Below are 17,544 nucleotides of genomic sequence, written 5' to 3'. Positions count from 1 at the left end.
CAACTTCTGGTACCTTTCTCATTCTAACCTTTAAGGTTAATGTTTAACATACTCTGAGATCCTCTAGAGCTGCTAAATAAAATAGTCTACCTGTTCTCAAACTAAGCATGAATTAGATGAAAAGTTCAATCTAATCTTTGATAATACAGGGATAGCAAGTTGCAATTTGGAGCTCTTTTATCTAACTGTAATTTCCGGGAGACTGCAAGGCCCACTGCGGCCAACACTTACTCCAGACATCAGACTTTGCAAAGAACTCTGAGATTCTAACAGTGATGTGTGCCATCAAGACAAGAGAGCAGGGGAAAGGGCAGAATGTGATCAGAGCTGCAAGTCGATGCTGAACGGGTTTGCAGGAGCATCAGGAGGTTGGGCAAGTCACTGTCCATGGTCCTGGAGGGAGTGCTGTCCAGCAAGAGCAAGGTGTGAGCTCAGCACGTCTGAGGAACTGACATTAAGGTGACTGTGGAGAATGCCTAATATTCCCCTCGTTGTCAAACAGGCCACAGACCAGGTATCAAATCCCCAGTAACATTTTTACATACTTACTATGACAAGATGGGAGATCATAGAACGTTATATTTTTATGTAGTGTTTTCAGCCTATCGCGATGTGCTGTACGAAGGAATGCTCTGGACGGGGGTAAAAGGATCCAGACTAGACTCTGAAGCTATGTCACACAGGGCACATCCCCTGCTAGTCCCCAGCCGCAAGCTGGACAACGGGCCTCTCCCAGCAGAGTCCTCACTGTTCTGCTCTGCAGTCAGATTTGCTTTGGCCTCGAAGCCAACACTGGCCATGATAAATCGCCGTCAAAGTGGCCTTCCTCACAGCATGCTTCAAGTCAACCCTGTGCATCTCAGCCTCCACCGAGGTAGCTGTTAAAACTTATTGCTAGAATGCCTGCTTCCTTCTACTGATCACTGGTCCCCACAGAGTGGGCAACACAAGGCAGAAATCAAGGCGGCACAGGGGTACAGGCCCCCACTTATCCCCCAAGGGGCCTTCCAGGCAGGTTTGCTTCAGTCACTAGGACTGACGCAGCCGTTGTTGGGGTGGTGGGGCCATTGCTGGTATAGTCGGGGGGCATAGGATAGCACTTTGGGAGGGAGAAGGCGGCTGCCAGAGGCCTTGCCCATCCCGGCTCCTGGTCTCAGGAGGTGCCAAGAACTGCAGTGTCTGCCAGGGAGCATTCCCTCAGCCTGGGAAAGCCTTCTGTGTGCACCAGCCCCTCAGCCTGCTGGCTCTACCACCAGACACAGTAGACGGGGCAGGACCTGGCTATCCACAGATGGGCAATGAGCCAGAAGCCAGTTAGAACCACAGCTTGAGACTCTAACCAGAGCCTGGGCCCAACAAACACGGGCTTTGCGCTTTCTGTTAAGGAAGGAAGCGGCCTTTGCCGTGTCCTTTGGCAGCTGTGTGCTAACCTGTGGCACCTCCTGTCAGCACAGTCGGCTGACCCAGGGATGCATGAGACTGAAGCTATGCCAAGGACAACAGGAAGCATGTTCCTCATGTCTCCCCAGACACCTTGTGATCATCTGGTCCGTGCCGCTCACTGCACCTCTGATTTTGGTTTAGACCAAAGCAGCCCCCATGTACTCCCTGAGATGGAGGGCAGGAAGGGCAGCCCCGACCCCGAGGCCAGAGATGGGTAGTCCACCCCCCAGGCAAGCTCCCAGATCTGAGCAGGGACAACTGAACACTCCCGGAGGACCTCTTGCCTCCTGAAGCACACATTTCAAAAAGTAACTTAAGGTTGTTTCTCCCATTCTTTGTTAATTCTGGAAAGCCTGTGGACTTAGCAGAACACGCGGGTTTACTGTGGGCACACAGAAGGACACAGTCCTGGGAGGAACCCCCAACCCCTGCCACCTGACCATGTCCCCAGTGGCTTCTGAAATGATGCTTGACTAAGGCCTGACTATAAAGCACAGTTATTACCCTAATTACTCACAAAGGCACCATCTGCTTTGTGGGATATCTGCGGCAAACACGTACTTCTCAAGACTGGCTTCTGTGGTCTAATTCAGGAATGGAAACTAAATTATTATCTGTATTAGGCCTTGTGGATTAAAGAAAGGCAAAGATATCTATTGATACCTCCTTATACCAAAACCAAACTAAATGAAACTCTTTAGAAATGTAGCCCAAAATAAATGGCCCCACTTTTAAAAAGTTATTGGTTGCCTTTGCCTAGTCAAGCCATACTTTCCCAGATACATAGGGAAGCGAGCTACTGTGACCTTAGAACATGATCCACTTTCCTCTCTAACACCTTTGGACAAATACACAAATAATCTCCTAACTCTCAACAAGCTGCTGGATAGGGAGTGGGTCTCTGAGCATCAATAAGGTAACACAGATGTTTCCCTGAGTTGAAATAATTTACAAACTGCTGTCTCCTTCCCTTGTCCTCGGAGTGTGACCAGCTCTCCGGCAACCACTTGCTCCAACTTCCTTGAGCCATTTCAAGATCCACAAATGACCATGGCCTAGAGGCCAGCCTAAGTGGAAATATACACAGCCCAAGAAAAGCACACTTAGCACATGGGAGGGTCATTTCAAATACTGCCGCTCCCACTCCACCCCAGGAGCAGCTATCCTTACCAGGCAGACCTCACCACCGTGGCTCAAAATGCAGCGGCTGTTAATCCAGCATGAGACTGTTCAAGCTTGTACATACCAGGCCTGCTTAATGCATGCATTAGGCAACTAAAAATGCATGTGATATTCTTGTGACTGCACTGAATGACCTATATGCCTGACATGTCAAGCTTTTAAGTTTTATGGCCCAAACCTACTGATTGGTATTTGTGCAAAGTGTATGCTGAGCAAAGCACAAACCTCACACTGGGGTTGGCTGAACATGACTGAGCTGCCAGATGGCTGAGGGCAAAGGTGGAGGGGCCCTGTGTTTGGCTTGGACTGCTCATTTTCAGAGGGTAAAGGCAACTCCTGTGCCTTCCCTCAAGGCCCTCCAGAGGCTGGCTGCAGCCCTTTTCCTGGACTGGTCTCAGAAGCCTCCTGCAGAGCCCGGTCCATCCAGTCCTCTCTGCACAAGCATGCCTTGTATTCTCCCTGCAACCTCTGAAGTTTTTCTTCACAGTTGTATTATATCCCAATGGTCTTTGCACCTATCTCTATTACTATGTGATTCTCCCTTCAGATCTCACCCAAATCCTGCTTCCTCCAATGAAGTCTGCTGGGTCTCTGCACACCTCGCTGCTCGTCCTCCTCTTGTGCCCACTGGTTCCTGCTCATGGCCTGTCACCCTGGGATTCATCACACACTGCCCTGGACCACAGTGAATGGTGGGTGTCTCCTCTCCATCCTTGACCATGACCTGTTGAGTTTACAGCACATGGAATGTGCTCTTGATGAGGGGATGTACATGACCAGCCCCATGTTGCCTGTCACTCAAATGGGAAGTAGGGCATAAGGTGTCATTCTTACTCAAGTGTCCTCAATATGAGGTCTGTTTTTAATTTTTGGTGGAATGAACTTGAGTAGTGTGTAAGGATTAAACCAACAGTAGACACTGAGTTACTGATCTAGTGGCTACACCGTGAAGCCTGTGCTGGCTAACACCTGGAGGGGTGAGGGGCAAAAGGCACCATGACAAGCAAAGGGCCAAGCGACCAGCACTCATGTGGGTGGCTCATTCAGCTAAAATCCCTTCCTTACTAAAAAAAAAAAAAAATCCCAGGTGGCCATATCCTGGGGTTGAGTGGGTTAATATCTGCTCCCCAGGCCACTTTCTGGGTACGAGGTGCAGGGCCTGTGTTTAATACTGCTCTGTCTCCCTCAGTGCCAGTCCAGTGGATGTGCAATTAACATTTGCTGGACAAATGAATTCCTCTTTATTCAGAGTCCATACAAATATAGGTACATTCATATGTTTAATTCTACTGGAGAAATAAAAGTTGAGTTGACACAGAGGATAAAAACCATCGACATTTCTTCATAGGATGGTGGGTGTTATCTAGGCCACCATGTCTGCACTGCCTGAGTCCATCAACAACCTCCAACACAGAGATGAAATGGAAGTGCACAGGAGGGAAAGAAAATATCCAGGGTGTTGGGCTCATTACTGCCTCTTTCTACTAGAGTGTCCAGAACTATTTCATGGTCTTGTGTTGATTTATGTCATTAAAAAAAACCAATGACGTCCCATGATGGAATGTTCAGGAGGCTTCGGCTTTCACCTTGGACAGCAGCAACTCGTTCTTGCGGCCCTCCTGGAGGAGAAAGAGAGAGAGGGTGTACAGACAAGCGACTACAGCAGCGCCCTCTCCATTCTTCCCCAAGTCCCACAGGGACACCTATTGGGGTCCTAGCATGCTGTGCCGACGTGGTGACTTCCTGCTGACAGACTGACCTTCAATGCCAAAGTGGCTACAATGACAATTGGTGTCTGGACTGTCAGACTGAGAACAGGACCAGAGGATTAGGCACTATCATTACGAAAGACTTTCTGAAGCATCTAAAATCCTCAAGGGCACAGAAGCAGAAAGCATACTTCTGTGCCAACCCTGGACCACTACAGGGAAAAAGAGGGGAAGGTCCTCGGAGATGGCGGCCTAAGGAGTGACAGCAGCAGCCCCAGTCCACATGGCACAAGCAGAGCACCTAGAAGAGTTCTTACTCTGACAGCAGTGAAGGTTCAGAACATCTTTAGCTTTAAGGAAGAAAGAAACTCACAGAAGATGGGGTGAGAGATAAGCATCATGGGAGACAAACACCTCCCCCTGAAACACCAGTGCTGTGAAATCCGTTCCTGTGTGTGCTGAGGGACATCCCTGGGGGAGGGCCCGGTCCCAGCCCCCACATAGGAGTCCCACATCCAGTGGTGCAAGGTCACCCCTGCATCACTTTGTGCTCCCTCCCTCAGAAGTCTGATGGAGCTCTCACTGTGCATGCTACTTCTCCCATTGCCCCTGGCCTGGGCAGCTCGGGATATCTCCACCCACTAGCAGTCTCCACTCCTTTCCTGGGCCGGAGCACAGGAACCCCGTCTACGCTGGGAGGTGAATGTGGTAGTGCGAAGGGCCCGGAGAGGTCAAACTTCTGGCAGTATGGCCAGGCCTCTGGGGAGATCCACTTAGTGTGAAAGAAAAACCTTCTTTCACTCTTGAACTCTCTGTTCAAGACCCCTGAAGTCCAGGTTTCCATCCCCCTGGAACAGCAGGGTACCCCTCTCTTTGGAGGCCCTGTGCTCTTTCTGGCTGCAGTGGCCCTGGTTTTACTAAGACAAGTACTGGTTTGCCCTATAGGGTTTATACTTAATCTGCCACTTGGAGCTAGGGAATAGCTAGGCTCTGGGCCAGGGGTAAGACTGAATTATTCTGTTAGAAGCAAAGTGCTCTGACACTTTTTGAGCATGTGTTTTTGGAGGAGTCAGTTCATTTTTCCTGGGGGTGGGAAGAGAAAGAAGGTGAACTTGAGCAATATCCAGTGGGGATGGGGGGTGGGTAAAGAGAACGAGAACACACAGATAATCAAACTATTGTATTGTTATACTATTTTTTCTGCTTCTGTATATTTTTAAATTGTATAATGAGATCAAACAGTACAATGAATAAACAGCTTTGATTGTCATCTACCTCACTCTATAACTGAGGCAAAAACAACTCAGAAGCATTAAAACACCCCTGTGGTAACAAGTCCCCACTAGGGGTAATTCTGTATATCCAGCTGTCCTGAGATGATGCTTGAATCTTTCAGTAATGATATCTTAGGCTGTCACCTGTCACCTGGTGTGTGTGAGCACTGATTAAATTCCATGCAGGCTAGAAGCCTTTTGGGAGACTAGAGAATGATACTGTCTGTCTGTTCAAGGCAAATACAGGAAGGGTCCTTTGGCATTTCTTTCTAGAGGAAAAGAAAAAATGTCTCCTTGCCTGTTTCTCTCCTGCTAAAGCTCATATGGGGACCGCTGTGAGAAAGACATAGCACTTCTGATCACCTGAGATTATGTACCCAAGCCAACTTCATGAAAATGTACAGTTTGCCTTCAACAGTGCTATGCTAGAATTTAAATCTTGGTTCAGTGACCTTGAGAAAGGCTGTGATTTAGAGATACAATTAATTAATGTAATACTGCTATTAAAGTGATTTCAGAGTATGTTATTACATGAAAGACTTATTATTAACAAACTCTCCCAGGGTGAGCAAGCCACTGGAATTTTACAGATAATCCGATGTCTCTAATCAAAAAGGTCTCAATACTGGAGAGGCTGGGGGTCAGGATGAGGGAATGAGGTGCCTGCATGGATCCCATGGGGCATGACTGCTCAATGTGGAGTGAACCACACCCATAAAGGGAACTACGAGGTGGCCAAAGACCATGTTCTGGACAATGATGATGTGCTCTGCGTGAAGGATAATTACTGCCCAACACAGGTGCTAGGGACCTGGATGTGGTGAGAATTCAGAACTCAGGGGTAGGAGACCAAGCAGGTTGGGGAGAGGCAGGTAAAGGCAGAACAAAAGGCGTGGAAGCACTTGGGGTGGTGGACAGTGAGGCAGCCAGGGATGACGCAAGGCCGAGGCAGTCATCCCTGTGGAAAGAACAATTAAAAAAAAAGAACACAGAAAAAAAGAGGGCAGAGAGAGGGTTCTGGGAAAAGACTTCCAGATGCCTCTGGGCTGAAAGCCTGCCTTTTCAAAATCTTTTGCCACCACAAATGAGATCTTCCCTGGAACTGCAATATGTAAAATAGCAGAATTACTCTGACTGAAGCAATGGGGTGAAGATGGGGCAGTGGCATGCAGTCCCCATGGCCACCTCAACTCCTGCACTGGCCTTGAAAGGTGCCAAGTTACCTTGGAGGAGCTTGTGGAAAAATGCTTAAGGTTTAGAAATGCTGACATGGTTGCCAATTTAAAATTTTTGCCAAGTATAATGTTCAATAAAAGGAATACATACTATCAAATTCAACATAAAAAATAAAGTTGTTTTTCTAAGGATCACGGGAAGATGGCGGCATGAGTAGTTCAGAGGAAATCTCCTCCCCAAAACATATATATTTATGAAAATACAATAAATACAACTATTCCTAAAAGAGACACCAGTGGATGCAGTACAACAGCAAGGATACATCTACATCTGTGAGAACTCAGCATCACACGAAGGGGGTAAGATACAAGCTGTGGCCAGGTGGGACCCGAACGCTCCCCCACCCCAAAACCCGGCAGGAAGAAAGGAGTCAGAAAAGGGGGGGAGTGAAAGCCCAGGACTGCTAAACAACCAGCTCTAGAAATCCGCACCCGGAACGCAGACACAAGGTACATGAGATGCTGGATGTTAGAGAAACAGAAAAGCAAAACCTGTGGGGAGGTCCCTGCAACTGGCGCCCCTGAGACAAAAGAAAAGCATGTGCTTTGTGCAAGTCTTAAAGAGACAGTGACCCCATAGCTGGACGAAGTTGTCCCAGCAGCTGGGAACACCTGGGAAATTTAGGCGCCCTAAACGGAGGCAGTGCAGCTCTGAAGCCCCTCACAGGACTAGGCAGCCTGCCAGTCATTCCTCCAACTGGCACAGACACCGACACATGGGCCCAGTAGCAGGAGAGTGGGAGCGCACACTGGGGGCGGAAGCGCTATAAGGAACTGAGAGCAGATCTGTGTCCCGCAGAGCTAGTCCGCAGTGGCACAGCCGAACAGCCCGGGTGCGGCTCGCGCGCACCGGCAGCAGTGAAGCCAGAGCCTGGTAGAAGCCTGTGCGGAAAAGCCCCACGCACACTGGCAGCAGAGCCAAAGGGAGCAGGCGTGCTCCCAGGAGCCGACTGGAATCCCAGCCCAACGTACAGCTGCCCGGGCCAGACCCAAAGGCCGCTGCTGCCACATAGCTGCCTGGCAGGGTCGCCACTAGCACAGAGGAGCGAACCTGGCGTGCCTGCCACTCCCCACAGGGCTCTGCGCTGTTCTGATGGAGACCCCGTCCACAGCAGCTTAGGGGATTAACCCGGTGGCTGCTCCAGGAGTGCAGGTAGCCATCACAGGCAGCGGAGAAGGGCAAGGCACCCAGCAAGCAGGAAAGGACTTTCTTCTCCCAGCTGACACACCTACAACCTGCCTACAGCCACTGCAATCACCATGAAAAGGCAAAAAAATCTGGTCAAGACCAAGACAGTTACACCTGAGAAAGGATCTGCAGAGGCAGACCTAACCAGTCTCCCTGAAAAAGAATTCAAAATAAAATCATAAACATGCTAACAGAGCTGCAGAGAAATATGCAAGAACTAAGGGATGAAGTCCGGAAGGAGATTACAGACATCCGGAAGGAGATTACAGAAGTGAAACAAACTCTGGAAGGATTTATAAGCAGAATGGATAAGATGCAAGAGGCCACTGATGGAATAGAAACCAGAGAACAGGAACGCATAGAAGCTGATGCAGAGAGAGATAAAAGGATCTCCAGGAATGAAACAATATTAAGAGAACTGTGTGACCAATCCAAAAGGAACAATATCCACATTATAGGGGTACCAGAGGAACAAGAGAGAGAAAAAGGGATAGAAAGTGTCTTTGAAGAAATAATTGCTGAGAACTTCCCCAAACTGGGGGAGGAAATAGTTGCTCAGACTACGGAGGCACACAGAACTCCCAAGAGACGGGATCCAAAGGGGTCAACACCAAGACACATAATAATTAAAATGGCAAAGATCAAGGACAGGGACAGAGTATTATAGGCAGCCAGAGAGAGTAAAAAGGTCACCTACAAAGGAAAACCCATCAGGCTATAATCAGACTTCTCAACAGAAACCTGACAGGCCAGAAGAGAATGGCATGATATATTTAATGCAATGAAACAGAAGGGCCTTGAACCAAGGATACTGTATCCAGCATGATTATCATTTAAATATGAAGGAGGGATTAAACAATTCCCAGATAAGCAAAAGTTGAGGGAATTTGCCTCCCACAAACCACCTCTACAGGGTATCTTAGAGGCACTGCTCTAGATGGGAGCATTCCTAAAAAGAGCACAGAACAAAACACCCAACATACGAAGAATGGAGGAGGAGGAAAAAGAACGGAAATAAATAATCATCAGACTGTGTTTATAACAGCTCAATAAGCGAGTGACGTCAGACAGTAAGGTAGTAAACAAGCTAACCTTGAACCTTTGGTAAACACAAATCTAAAACCTGCAATGGCAATAGGTACATATCTCTCAATAATCACCCTAAATGTAAATGGACTGAATGCACCAATCAAAAGACACAGAGTAATAGAATAGATAAAAAAACAAGACCCATCTATATGCTGCTTACAAGAGACTCACCTCAAACCCAAAGACATGCACAGATTAAAAGTCAAGGGTTGGAGAAAGATATTTCATGCAAACAACAGAGAGAAAAAAGCAGGTATTGCAATACTAGTATCAGACAAAATAGACCTCAAAATAAAGAAAGTAACAAGAGATAAAGAAGGACATTACATAATGATGAAGGGCTCAGTCCAACAAGAGGATATAATCATTATAAGCATATATGCACCCAGTACAGGAGCACCAATATATGTGAAACAAATACTAACAGAACTAAAAGGGGAAATAGAATGCAATACCTTCATTTTAGGAGATTTCAAAACGCCACTCACCCCAAAGGATAGATTCACTGGGCAGAAAATAAGGAAGGACATGGAGGCACTGAACAACACAGTAGAACTGATGGAACTAATAGATATCTATAGAACTCTACATCCAAAAGCAGCAGGATACACATTCTTCTCAAGTGCACACGGAACATTCTCCAGAATAGAACACATACTAGGCCACAAAAAGAACCTCAGTAAATTCCAAAAGATTGAAACCCTACCAACCAACTTTTCAGACCACAAAGGTATAAAACTAGAAATTGTGCAAAGAAAGCAAAAAGGCTCACAAACACATGGAGGCTTAACAACATGCTCCTAAATAATCAATGGATCAATGACCAAATTAAAATGGAGATCCAGCAATATATGGAAACAAATGACAACAATAACACAAAGCCCCAACTTCTGTGGGACGCAGCAAAAGCAGTCGTAAGAGGAAAGTATATAGCAATCCAGGCATATTTAAAGAAGGAAGAACAATCCCAAATGAATGGTCTAATGTTACAATTATCGAAATTGGAAAAAGAAGAACAAATGAGGCCTAAGGTCAGCAGAAGGAGGGACATAATAAAGATCAGAGAAGAAATAAATAAAATTGAGAAGAATAAAACAATAGAAAAAATCAATGAAACCAAGAGCTGGTTCTCCGAGAAAATAAACAAAATAGATAAGCCTCTAGCCAGACTTATTAAGAGGAAAAGAGAGTCAACACAATGAACAGAATCAGAACAAGAAAGGAAAAATCAGGACGGACCCTACAGGAATACAAAGAATTATTAGAGAGTACTATGAAAACATATATGCTAACAAGCTGGGAAACCTAGGAGAAATGGACAACTTCCTAGAAAAATACAACCTTCTGAGACTGACCCAGAAAGAAACTGAAAATCTAAACAGACCAATTACCAGCAATGAAATTGAAGCGGTAATCAAAAAACTACTAAAGAACAAAACCCCCAGGCCAGATGGATTTACCTCGGAATTTTATCAGACATACAGAGAAGACATAATACCCATTCTCCTTAAAGTTTTCCAAAAAATAGAAGAGGAGGGAATACTCCCAAACTCATTCTATGAAGCCAACATCACTGTAATACCAAAACCAGGCAAAGACCCCAGCAAAAAAGAAAACTACTGACCAATATCCCTGATGAATGTAGATGCAAAAATACTCAACAAAATATTAGCAAACCGAATTCAAAAATACATCAAAAGGATCGTACACCATGACCAAGTGGGATTCATCCCAGGGATGCAAGGATGGTACAACATTCGAAAATCCATCAACATCATCCACCACATCAACAAAAAGAAGGACAAAAACCACATGATCATCTCCATAGATGCTGAAAAAGCATTCAACAAAATTCAACATCCATTCATGATAAAAACTCTCAACAAAATGGGTATAGAGGGCAAGTACCTCAACATAATAAAGGCCATATATGATAAACCCACAGCCAACATCATACTGAACAGTGAAAAGCTGAAAGCTTTTCCTCTGCGATCGGGAACAAGACAGGGATGCCCACTCTCCCCACTGTTATTCAACATAGTACTGGAGGTCCTAGCTATGGCAATTGGACACAACAAAGAAATACAACAAATCCAGACTGGTAAAGAAGAAGTGAAACTGTCACTATTTGCAGATGACATGATATTGTACATAAAATACCCTAAGGACTCTACTCTGTAACTACTAGAGCTAATATCAAAATTCAGCAAAGTTGCAGGATACAAAATTAACACACAGAAATCTGTGGCTCTCCTATACACTAACAATAAACTAATAGAAAGAGAAATCAGGAAGACAATTCCATTCACAATAGCATCAAAAAGAATAAAATACCTAGGAATAAACCTAACCAAGGAAGTGAAAGACCTATACCCTAAAAACTATAAGACATTCTTAAGAGAAACTAAAGAGGTCACTAACAAATGGAAACTCATCCCATGATCTTGGCTAGGAAGAATTAATATCGTCAAAATGGCCATCCTGCCCAAAGCAATATACAGAGTTGATGCAATCCCTACCAAATTACCAGCAACATTCTTCAATGAACTGGAACAAATAGTTCAAAAATTCATATGGAAACACCAAAGACCCCGAATAGCCAAAGTAATTCTGAGAAAGAAGAATAAAGTGGGGGAGATCTCACTCCCCAAATTCAAGATCTACTAAAAAGCCATAGTAATCAAGACAGTTTGGTTCCAGCACAAGAACAGAGCCACAGACCAGTGGAACAGATTAGAGACTCCAGACATTAACCCAAACATATATGGTCAATTAATATTTGATAAAGGAGTCATGGACATACAATGGGGAAATGACAGTCTCTTCAACAGATGGTGCTGGCAAAACTGGACGGCTACATGTAAGAGAATGAAACTGCATCACTGTCTAACCCCATACACAAAAGTAAATTTGAAACAGATCAAAGACTTGAATGTAAGTCATGCAACCATAAAACTCTTAGAAAAAAACATAGGTGAAAATCTCTTAGACATAAACACGAATGACCTCTTTTTGAACATATCTCCCCGGGCAAGGGAAACAAATGCAGAAATGAACAAATGGGACTATATCAAGCTGAAAAGCTTCTTTACAGCAGAGGACACCATCAATAGAACAAAAAGGTATCCTACAGTATAGGAGAATATATTTGTAAATGACAGATCCAATAAAGGGTTGACATTCAAAATATATAAAGAGCACACACCTCAACAAACAAAAAGCAAATAATCCAATTAAAAAATGGGCAGAGAAGCTGAATAGACAGTTCTCTAAAGAAGAAATCCAGATGGCCAACAGGCACATGAAAAGACGCTCCACATCGCTAATCATCAGAGAAATGCAAATTAAAACTACAATGAGATATCACCTCACACGAGTAAGGATCACCATCATCGAAAAGACAAACAACAAATGTTGGCAAGGTTGTGGAGAAAGGGGAACCCTCCTACACTGCTGGTGGGAATGTAAACTAGTTCAACCATTGTGGAGACAGTATGGTGGTTCCTCAGAATGCTCAAAATAGAAATACCATTTGACCCAGGAATTCCACTTCTAGGAATTTACCCTAAGAATGCAGCACTCCAGTTTGAAAAAGACAGATGCACCCCTATGTTTGTCGCTGCACTGTTTACAATAGCCAAGATATGGAAGCAACCTCAATGTCCATCAATAGATGAATGGATAAAGAAGATGTGGTACATATACACAATGGAATATTACGCAGCCATAAGAAAAAAACAGATCCTACCATTCGCAACAACATGGATGGAGCTAGAGGGTATTATGCTCAGTCAAATAAGCCAAGCGGAGGACAAGTACCAAATGATTTCACTCATATGTGGAGTATAAGAACAAACGAGAACTGAAGGAACAAAACAGCAGCAGAATCACAGAACCCAAGAATGGACTAATAGTTACCAAAGGGAAAGGGACTGGGTATGAAGGGTGGGAAGGGAGGGATAAGGGCGGGGGAAAAGAAATGGGGCATTATGATTAGCATGTATAGTGCGTGGGGGACACGGGGAGGACTGCGCAACACAGAGAAGACAAGTAGTGATTTTACAGCATCTTACTACGCAGATGGACAGTGACTGTGAAGGGGTATATGGGGGGGACTTGGTGAAGTGGGGAACCTAGTAAACATAATGTTCTTTCTGTAATTGTAGATTAATGATACCAAAATAAAATAAATAAATAAATAAATAAGCTCAGCTGGGTCTGAAGGACCCACGCTCGCTCGGGCTCTGATGTGAGGAACTAGGCCTGAGGAGGCAGGAACACAGGAATCTTGGTGCTTAACAAATCCGAAGGGACTGCTACCTTTGGAAGTCATTCTAGGCTTTCAGCCCTGAGAGTCTGTAGTTCAAAATGAATCTTCCCATTTTGCTTCTATTTATTTTGATTTGGACAAGCTTCCTTGCTCTTTTTTTCTGTAGTCAAAAGGGCAGTGCTGGCACATCCAAGCAACATTTGAAATGTAATTCTTCTCCCTAGGCCTTTTCTCTTTGTAAATTACTTGGATTAAAGGGAAAAAAGAGCTCTGGTGGGGAGCAGCAGGTCTCTACTTGTTCTCTTTCAGCTCACTACCCGGCCCTTCCCAAACTTCAGCTCCAGCCCCTGCTGCCTATGAGGGGCTCGGAGGCCTGAGCGCCTGGCCCAGTCACTTCCCATGTGGCTCAGGCCTAGGCCTCCGGGGCTGCTGGGCTGCTCCAGGGCTCAAGTCCTGCTCTGGCCATGGCCAAGTCCTTTCACCTGAGGAAGCCCTTCCCTGACTTCACTATCTACATGCCCCTCATGGCAAAGACTGAAATTATTTCTTTTCTTTTATTACTTGTTTACTAGGGTTCTGTTCCCTAGCTTGTTATCTGTCTTCCCACCACAGCGTTAAGCTCCTTGACCCAGGGACCAGGCCTGTTTTCAGCCCCAGGGGCATGAGAGGAGCTGAAAGAACATCTAACTGGAAGATGAGAGATGGTAAAATGCCCATGGGCTGTGGTTCCCAAAAGTTAAATTACAAAAGAGGGAAGGAAATGTAGAGAAAGAACAGATAGACAGGGAAGGGAGGGATGAAGGCAGGGAGAAAAGTCTTAAAAAATATAAAAGAACAACATTATTGGAATGGAAAGATTTTATGTTTTACTCCATAGATCAAACACCAGGATGCAGCCTACCTTTAGCTCCTCTCCATCTCTAAACTAAAACCACATAGACTTATTAGAAAAGGGGAAGGAATTTCTAAAAATGAAACTGCTGAGATCCTAGCAAGTGACAAAATGAAGTCTCCTTTTTGGAAACATCTCTTAAGGGTAAATACTATTCTTTCTGGAAGAGTGGAGTATAACCCTACCCAAATGCAGGGAAAAAAGGCAGGAACAAACAAAATCCAGTTGAGTGTTAGGTGTTATAGGTGCCAACACAGCGGTGGGCGTTTTCATCCCTCACTGATCCAACAGCCCACCACTGAGGAAGGAACTGGGAGGAATCAGGGGCACAGCTGGCGGGAGGGGAAGGCGAGGCTGAAGCCCAGCCTGATGCGCTCAGAGGTTCACTCCCTCCAGTGTGGCTTCTCTAGTTCCTTCCCTATACTACATCTGTATCTTTAACAAATGCTGTTTCCAGGGAGAAAAGTCCCTGATGTGGGCTGATGGTACCATTTTACTTGTGAGTTTAATGCACTTAGAAAGCACCAGGAAAAGGAAAACAAATATGTCTCTTAGAACTTTTAATTACAGCCTCAAGATGGGCCAATGCAATCTTGAACTACCCAGATGCCACACTGTCCTGTCAGATACACTTCTACTGCAGACCAGTGGAAAACCCAACCGCTCTGGTTTTTAAAGAATCATCTTGATGTTGGTAAATCTCACATCAGCCTTACCTGTCCAGCCCAGCCCTCCTCTTACCTCCTTGAACTCTTTCACAGTCTTGAAGTATAGCCTCTGTTTTTCCAGTAATTCCAAGTACTGGTCGTTCAACTGGTCTCTTCGCATCTTGTTCTCTTGCTTCTTTTTTTCCATCTGTTGAAACATTTTGGGAAGTGGTGACGAAAAAGCATGTTCTGACCATGGGCTGCTGGCAGCTAAGATATTCATGGATCTCCTTCCAGTGTTTTCCTTCTAGATGTCATTTTTGAGGTTGGTTTATTTAGTTGCATGATGTTGCACAGAGGCTCTATAATTTATTCAGCAATTCTATCACTAGGTTCTATGTAGTTTTTTTTTTTCTGACTACAAATTTCATAACAAACATGGTGATGGTTCTCAAGCAGGAGTTATTTTTCTGGAGACAGGTTAGATTGGCACAGCTGTGAGGAGGGTGCTACTGGTATCTAGTGGTAGAAACCAGGGACGCTGCTAAACACTCTACCATGCAGCCGCCCACCCTCCCGCCACACACACACAAGGAATTATCTGGTCCAATATGGACTGTGTTGAGGATGAAAAAACTGATTTAAATAACTGAGATACTATAAAATTATGTACCCTCTTTTCATTTAACATAAACTATCTACAATCATAACCTAAAAAACTATCCAATATCCCTGATTATCATTGTTTACTTACCCATTTTTCTAGTGGTGGACAATTTAGTTGTTTTCCAGGATTTTGATCTAACAAAGGCTAGACTTTGATTAAAGAGACTTTCCTAAGGTGACTAAAAGCTTACTCATTCAACAGATGTTGAGTGGGCACCTTGAGGGTACACAACAGGGACAGTGGCACCTTCTAGAGGGACTGACTCTAACTATCCAACCCCCACACAGAGCTATGCATCCAAATTCCCAGCAGTGAAGTGATCTGTATGTGAAGAAATGAACTGTGTTAGGTGATAGAGGAGGGGGTGATGGCCTCTCCAGATTGGGTGGTCAGGGAGGGCCCTGTGAGGAGGTGACATTCAGGCAGAGGTGGCAGTGGATGCTCTTTATTTTGAGAAGATAACCTGGAGCATTGCCCAGCCAGGACATGAAGGCAGAAAGAGGTAAGGTGCCGAGTTGGTGGCTGGCCCAGGGTAGGTGCTCAAGGTCACGCTGGATGAAAGCACGACTTGTGCTTTGCCCTGGCTTCTCTGGTCCTTTGATGCCTGAATGTTAGTTCTCAGTTATGCTTTGGAAGGAGTTCTACAATTAAAGTTGAAGCTGAATGGGCTGTTCTTTATTCAGCAGCTGTCTCCCTTCTCTCCACACCATGGGCCTCTCGTGATCATATAGAGTTCCTGCAATGTGATGCCCCCAAGTCCTATACCAGCCTTGTTCAGAGAAGGATTGAGCCTACATAGGCACTTATTTGCCTGGTCCTGTCCACGTATCCAGGTCCTCTGGTGACCTAATTCTGAGACTCTGTGCTTTCCTCTTTCCACACGTCTCTACAAGGACCCCTGCTGCATACTTGTACCTTGACCTCGAGTTTGGTGGCCTGCTTTGTGCCCAGGTCTTCCCCAGAGTGGGTGGCCCCCTCTGAGAACTCTGGCCAGAGCGCTCCTACACTCAGAGCTGTGGCTCATTAGTTAGCCTTGCTCCTTCCGGCTGACCTCCTCATGGTGCCCAGGTGAATCTATCATGGTTCCTGCCACAACTCCCACTGCTGTTACTTCTTGGACTCACTTACCAAAGTTGCCAGACACTTTTTCTGCTGGGCGCAGGCAGTGAGTGGGGGAAGCTCACAGCTAGGTGCCTACCTCTTATTTAGCAGGCAGATGGAATGCAGGCCATTTCTGTTCTGCTTTGTACTCTAGCAGAAGGTTTGGCCATGACTGATTATGTCCTAGTGATGTAAAAAATATATTTTAATCAATTTAATTTGAATGTATCGAGGACCCACTATGGGCATTAGTATGGCAACCCTGACAGGGTCTGAGCTTGGGGCCAGAAAGGCCTGGGTTCAAATCCAGTCCTAGCTCTGCCATTCACTGTGTATCCTTGGACAGGTTCCTTGACATTTTTGAATGACAGCTCATTTAGCTATAAAATAAGGGTAATACTACCTAGATCACAGGTTTTGTTATGAGGAATACATGTTAAATGTTAAGTGAATGATGCATCATTTGGTTCACAGTGGCTACTCAGGAAGACAGCACTTCATGCTAACAAACATCCTAGAACATGTGTGGTAAGGGCCCCCACTCTCAGAATCAGGAGCTAACTCTTAGGTCTTAGGTTCATTTTCACACTGTGCTCAGCCGACCCCAACGCAGGCACCATTCCTATTTTGTGCTGATCACCCCTTCACACTCTAGGTCAGGAACTCCAGGTTCTCTGGCTGAGCACTTGCTCTGTATTCTGGAGACACAGAGACCTGACCTCCTCAGGATGAGGTCAAATGTTTACTAGGATGTGGATTTTCTCTACCCAAGAACACTTCCATGGACCATGACACCTCTTCTATTGCTTGCACTCACTGCTGGTCTATTCTGCATACACCCTACAC

The 17,544-nt window shown here is 45.3% G+C and overlaps 1 protein-coding gene across 1 annotated transcript in view; it reads right to left on the bottom strand.

Annotated features, from left to right (window-relative positions):
• Positions 1 to 3,892: 3,892 nt before the first annotated feature.
• The window catches only part of CCDC93 (CCC complex scaffolding subunit CCDC93), a 117,951-nt gene continuing 104,299 nt past the window's right edge, over positions 3,893 to 17,544 (bottom strand). Inside the window, exons 23-24 of the mRNA XM_037001067.2 lie at positions 15,025 to 15,138; positions 3,893 to 4,244 (exon numbers count right to left, since the gene is read on the bottom strand). Of these exons, the coding sequence (XP_036856962.2) occupies positions 4,191 to 4,244; positions 15,025 to 15,138 (168 nt within the window). The 3' untranslated portion in view covers positions 3,893 to 4,190. The remainder of the gene's footprint in view (positions 4,245 to 15,024; positions 15,139 to 17,544) is intronic.

Source organism: Manis javanica, chromosome 7 (genome assembly GCF_040802235.1).
Source record: "Manis javanica isolate MJ-LG chromosome 7, MJ_LKY, whole genome shotgun sequence".
NCBI classification, from domain to species: domain Eukaryota; kingdom Metazoa; phylum Chordata; class Mammalia; order Pholidota; family Manidae; genus Manis; species Manis javanica.
This window is presented reverse-complemented; position numbering and strand designations above follow the sequence as displayed.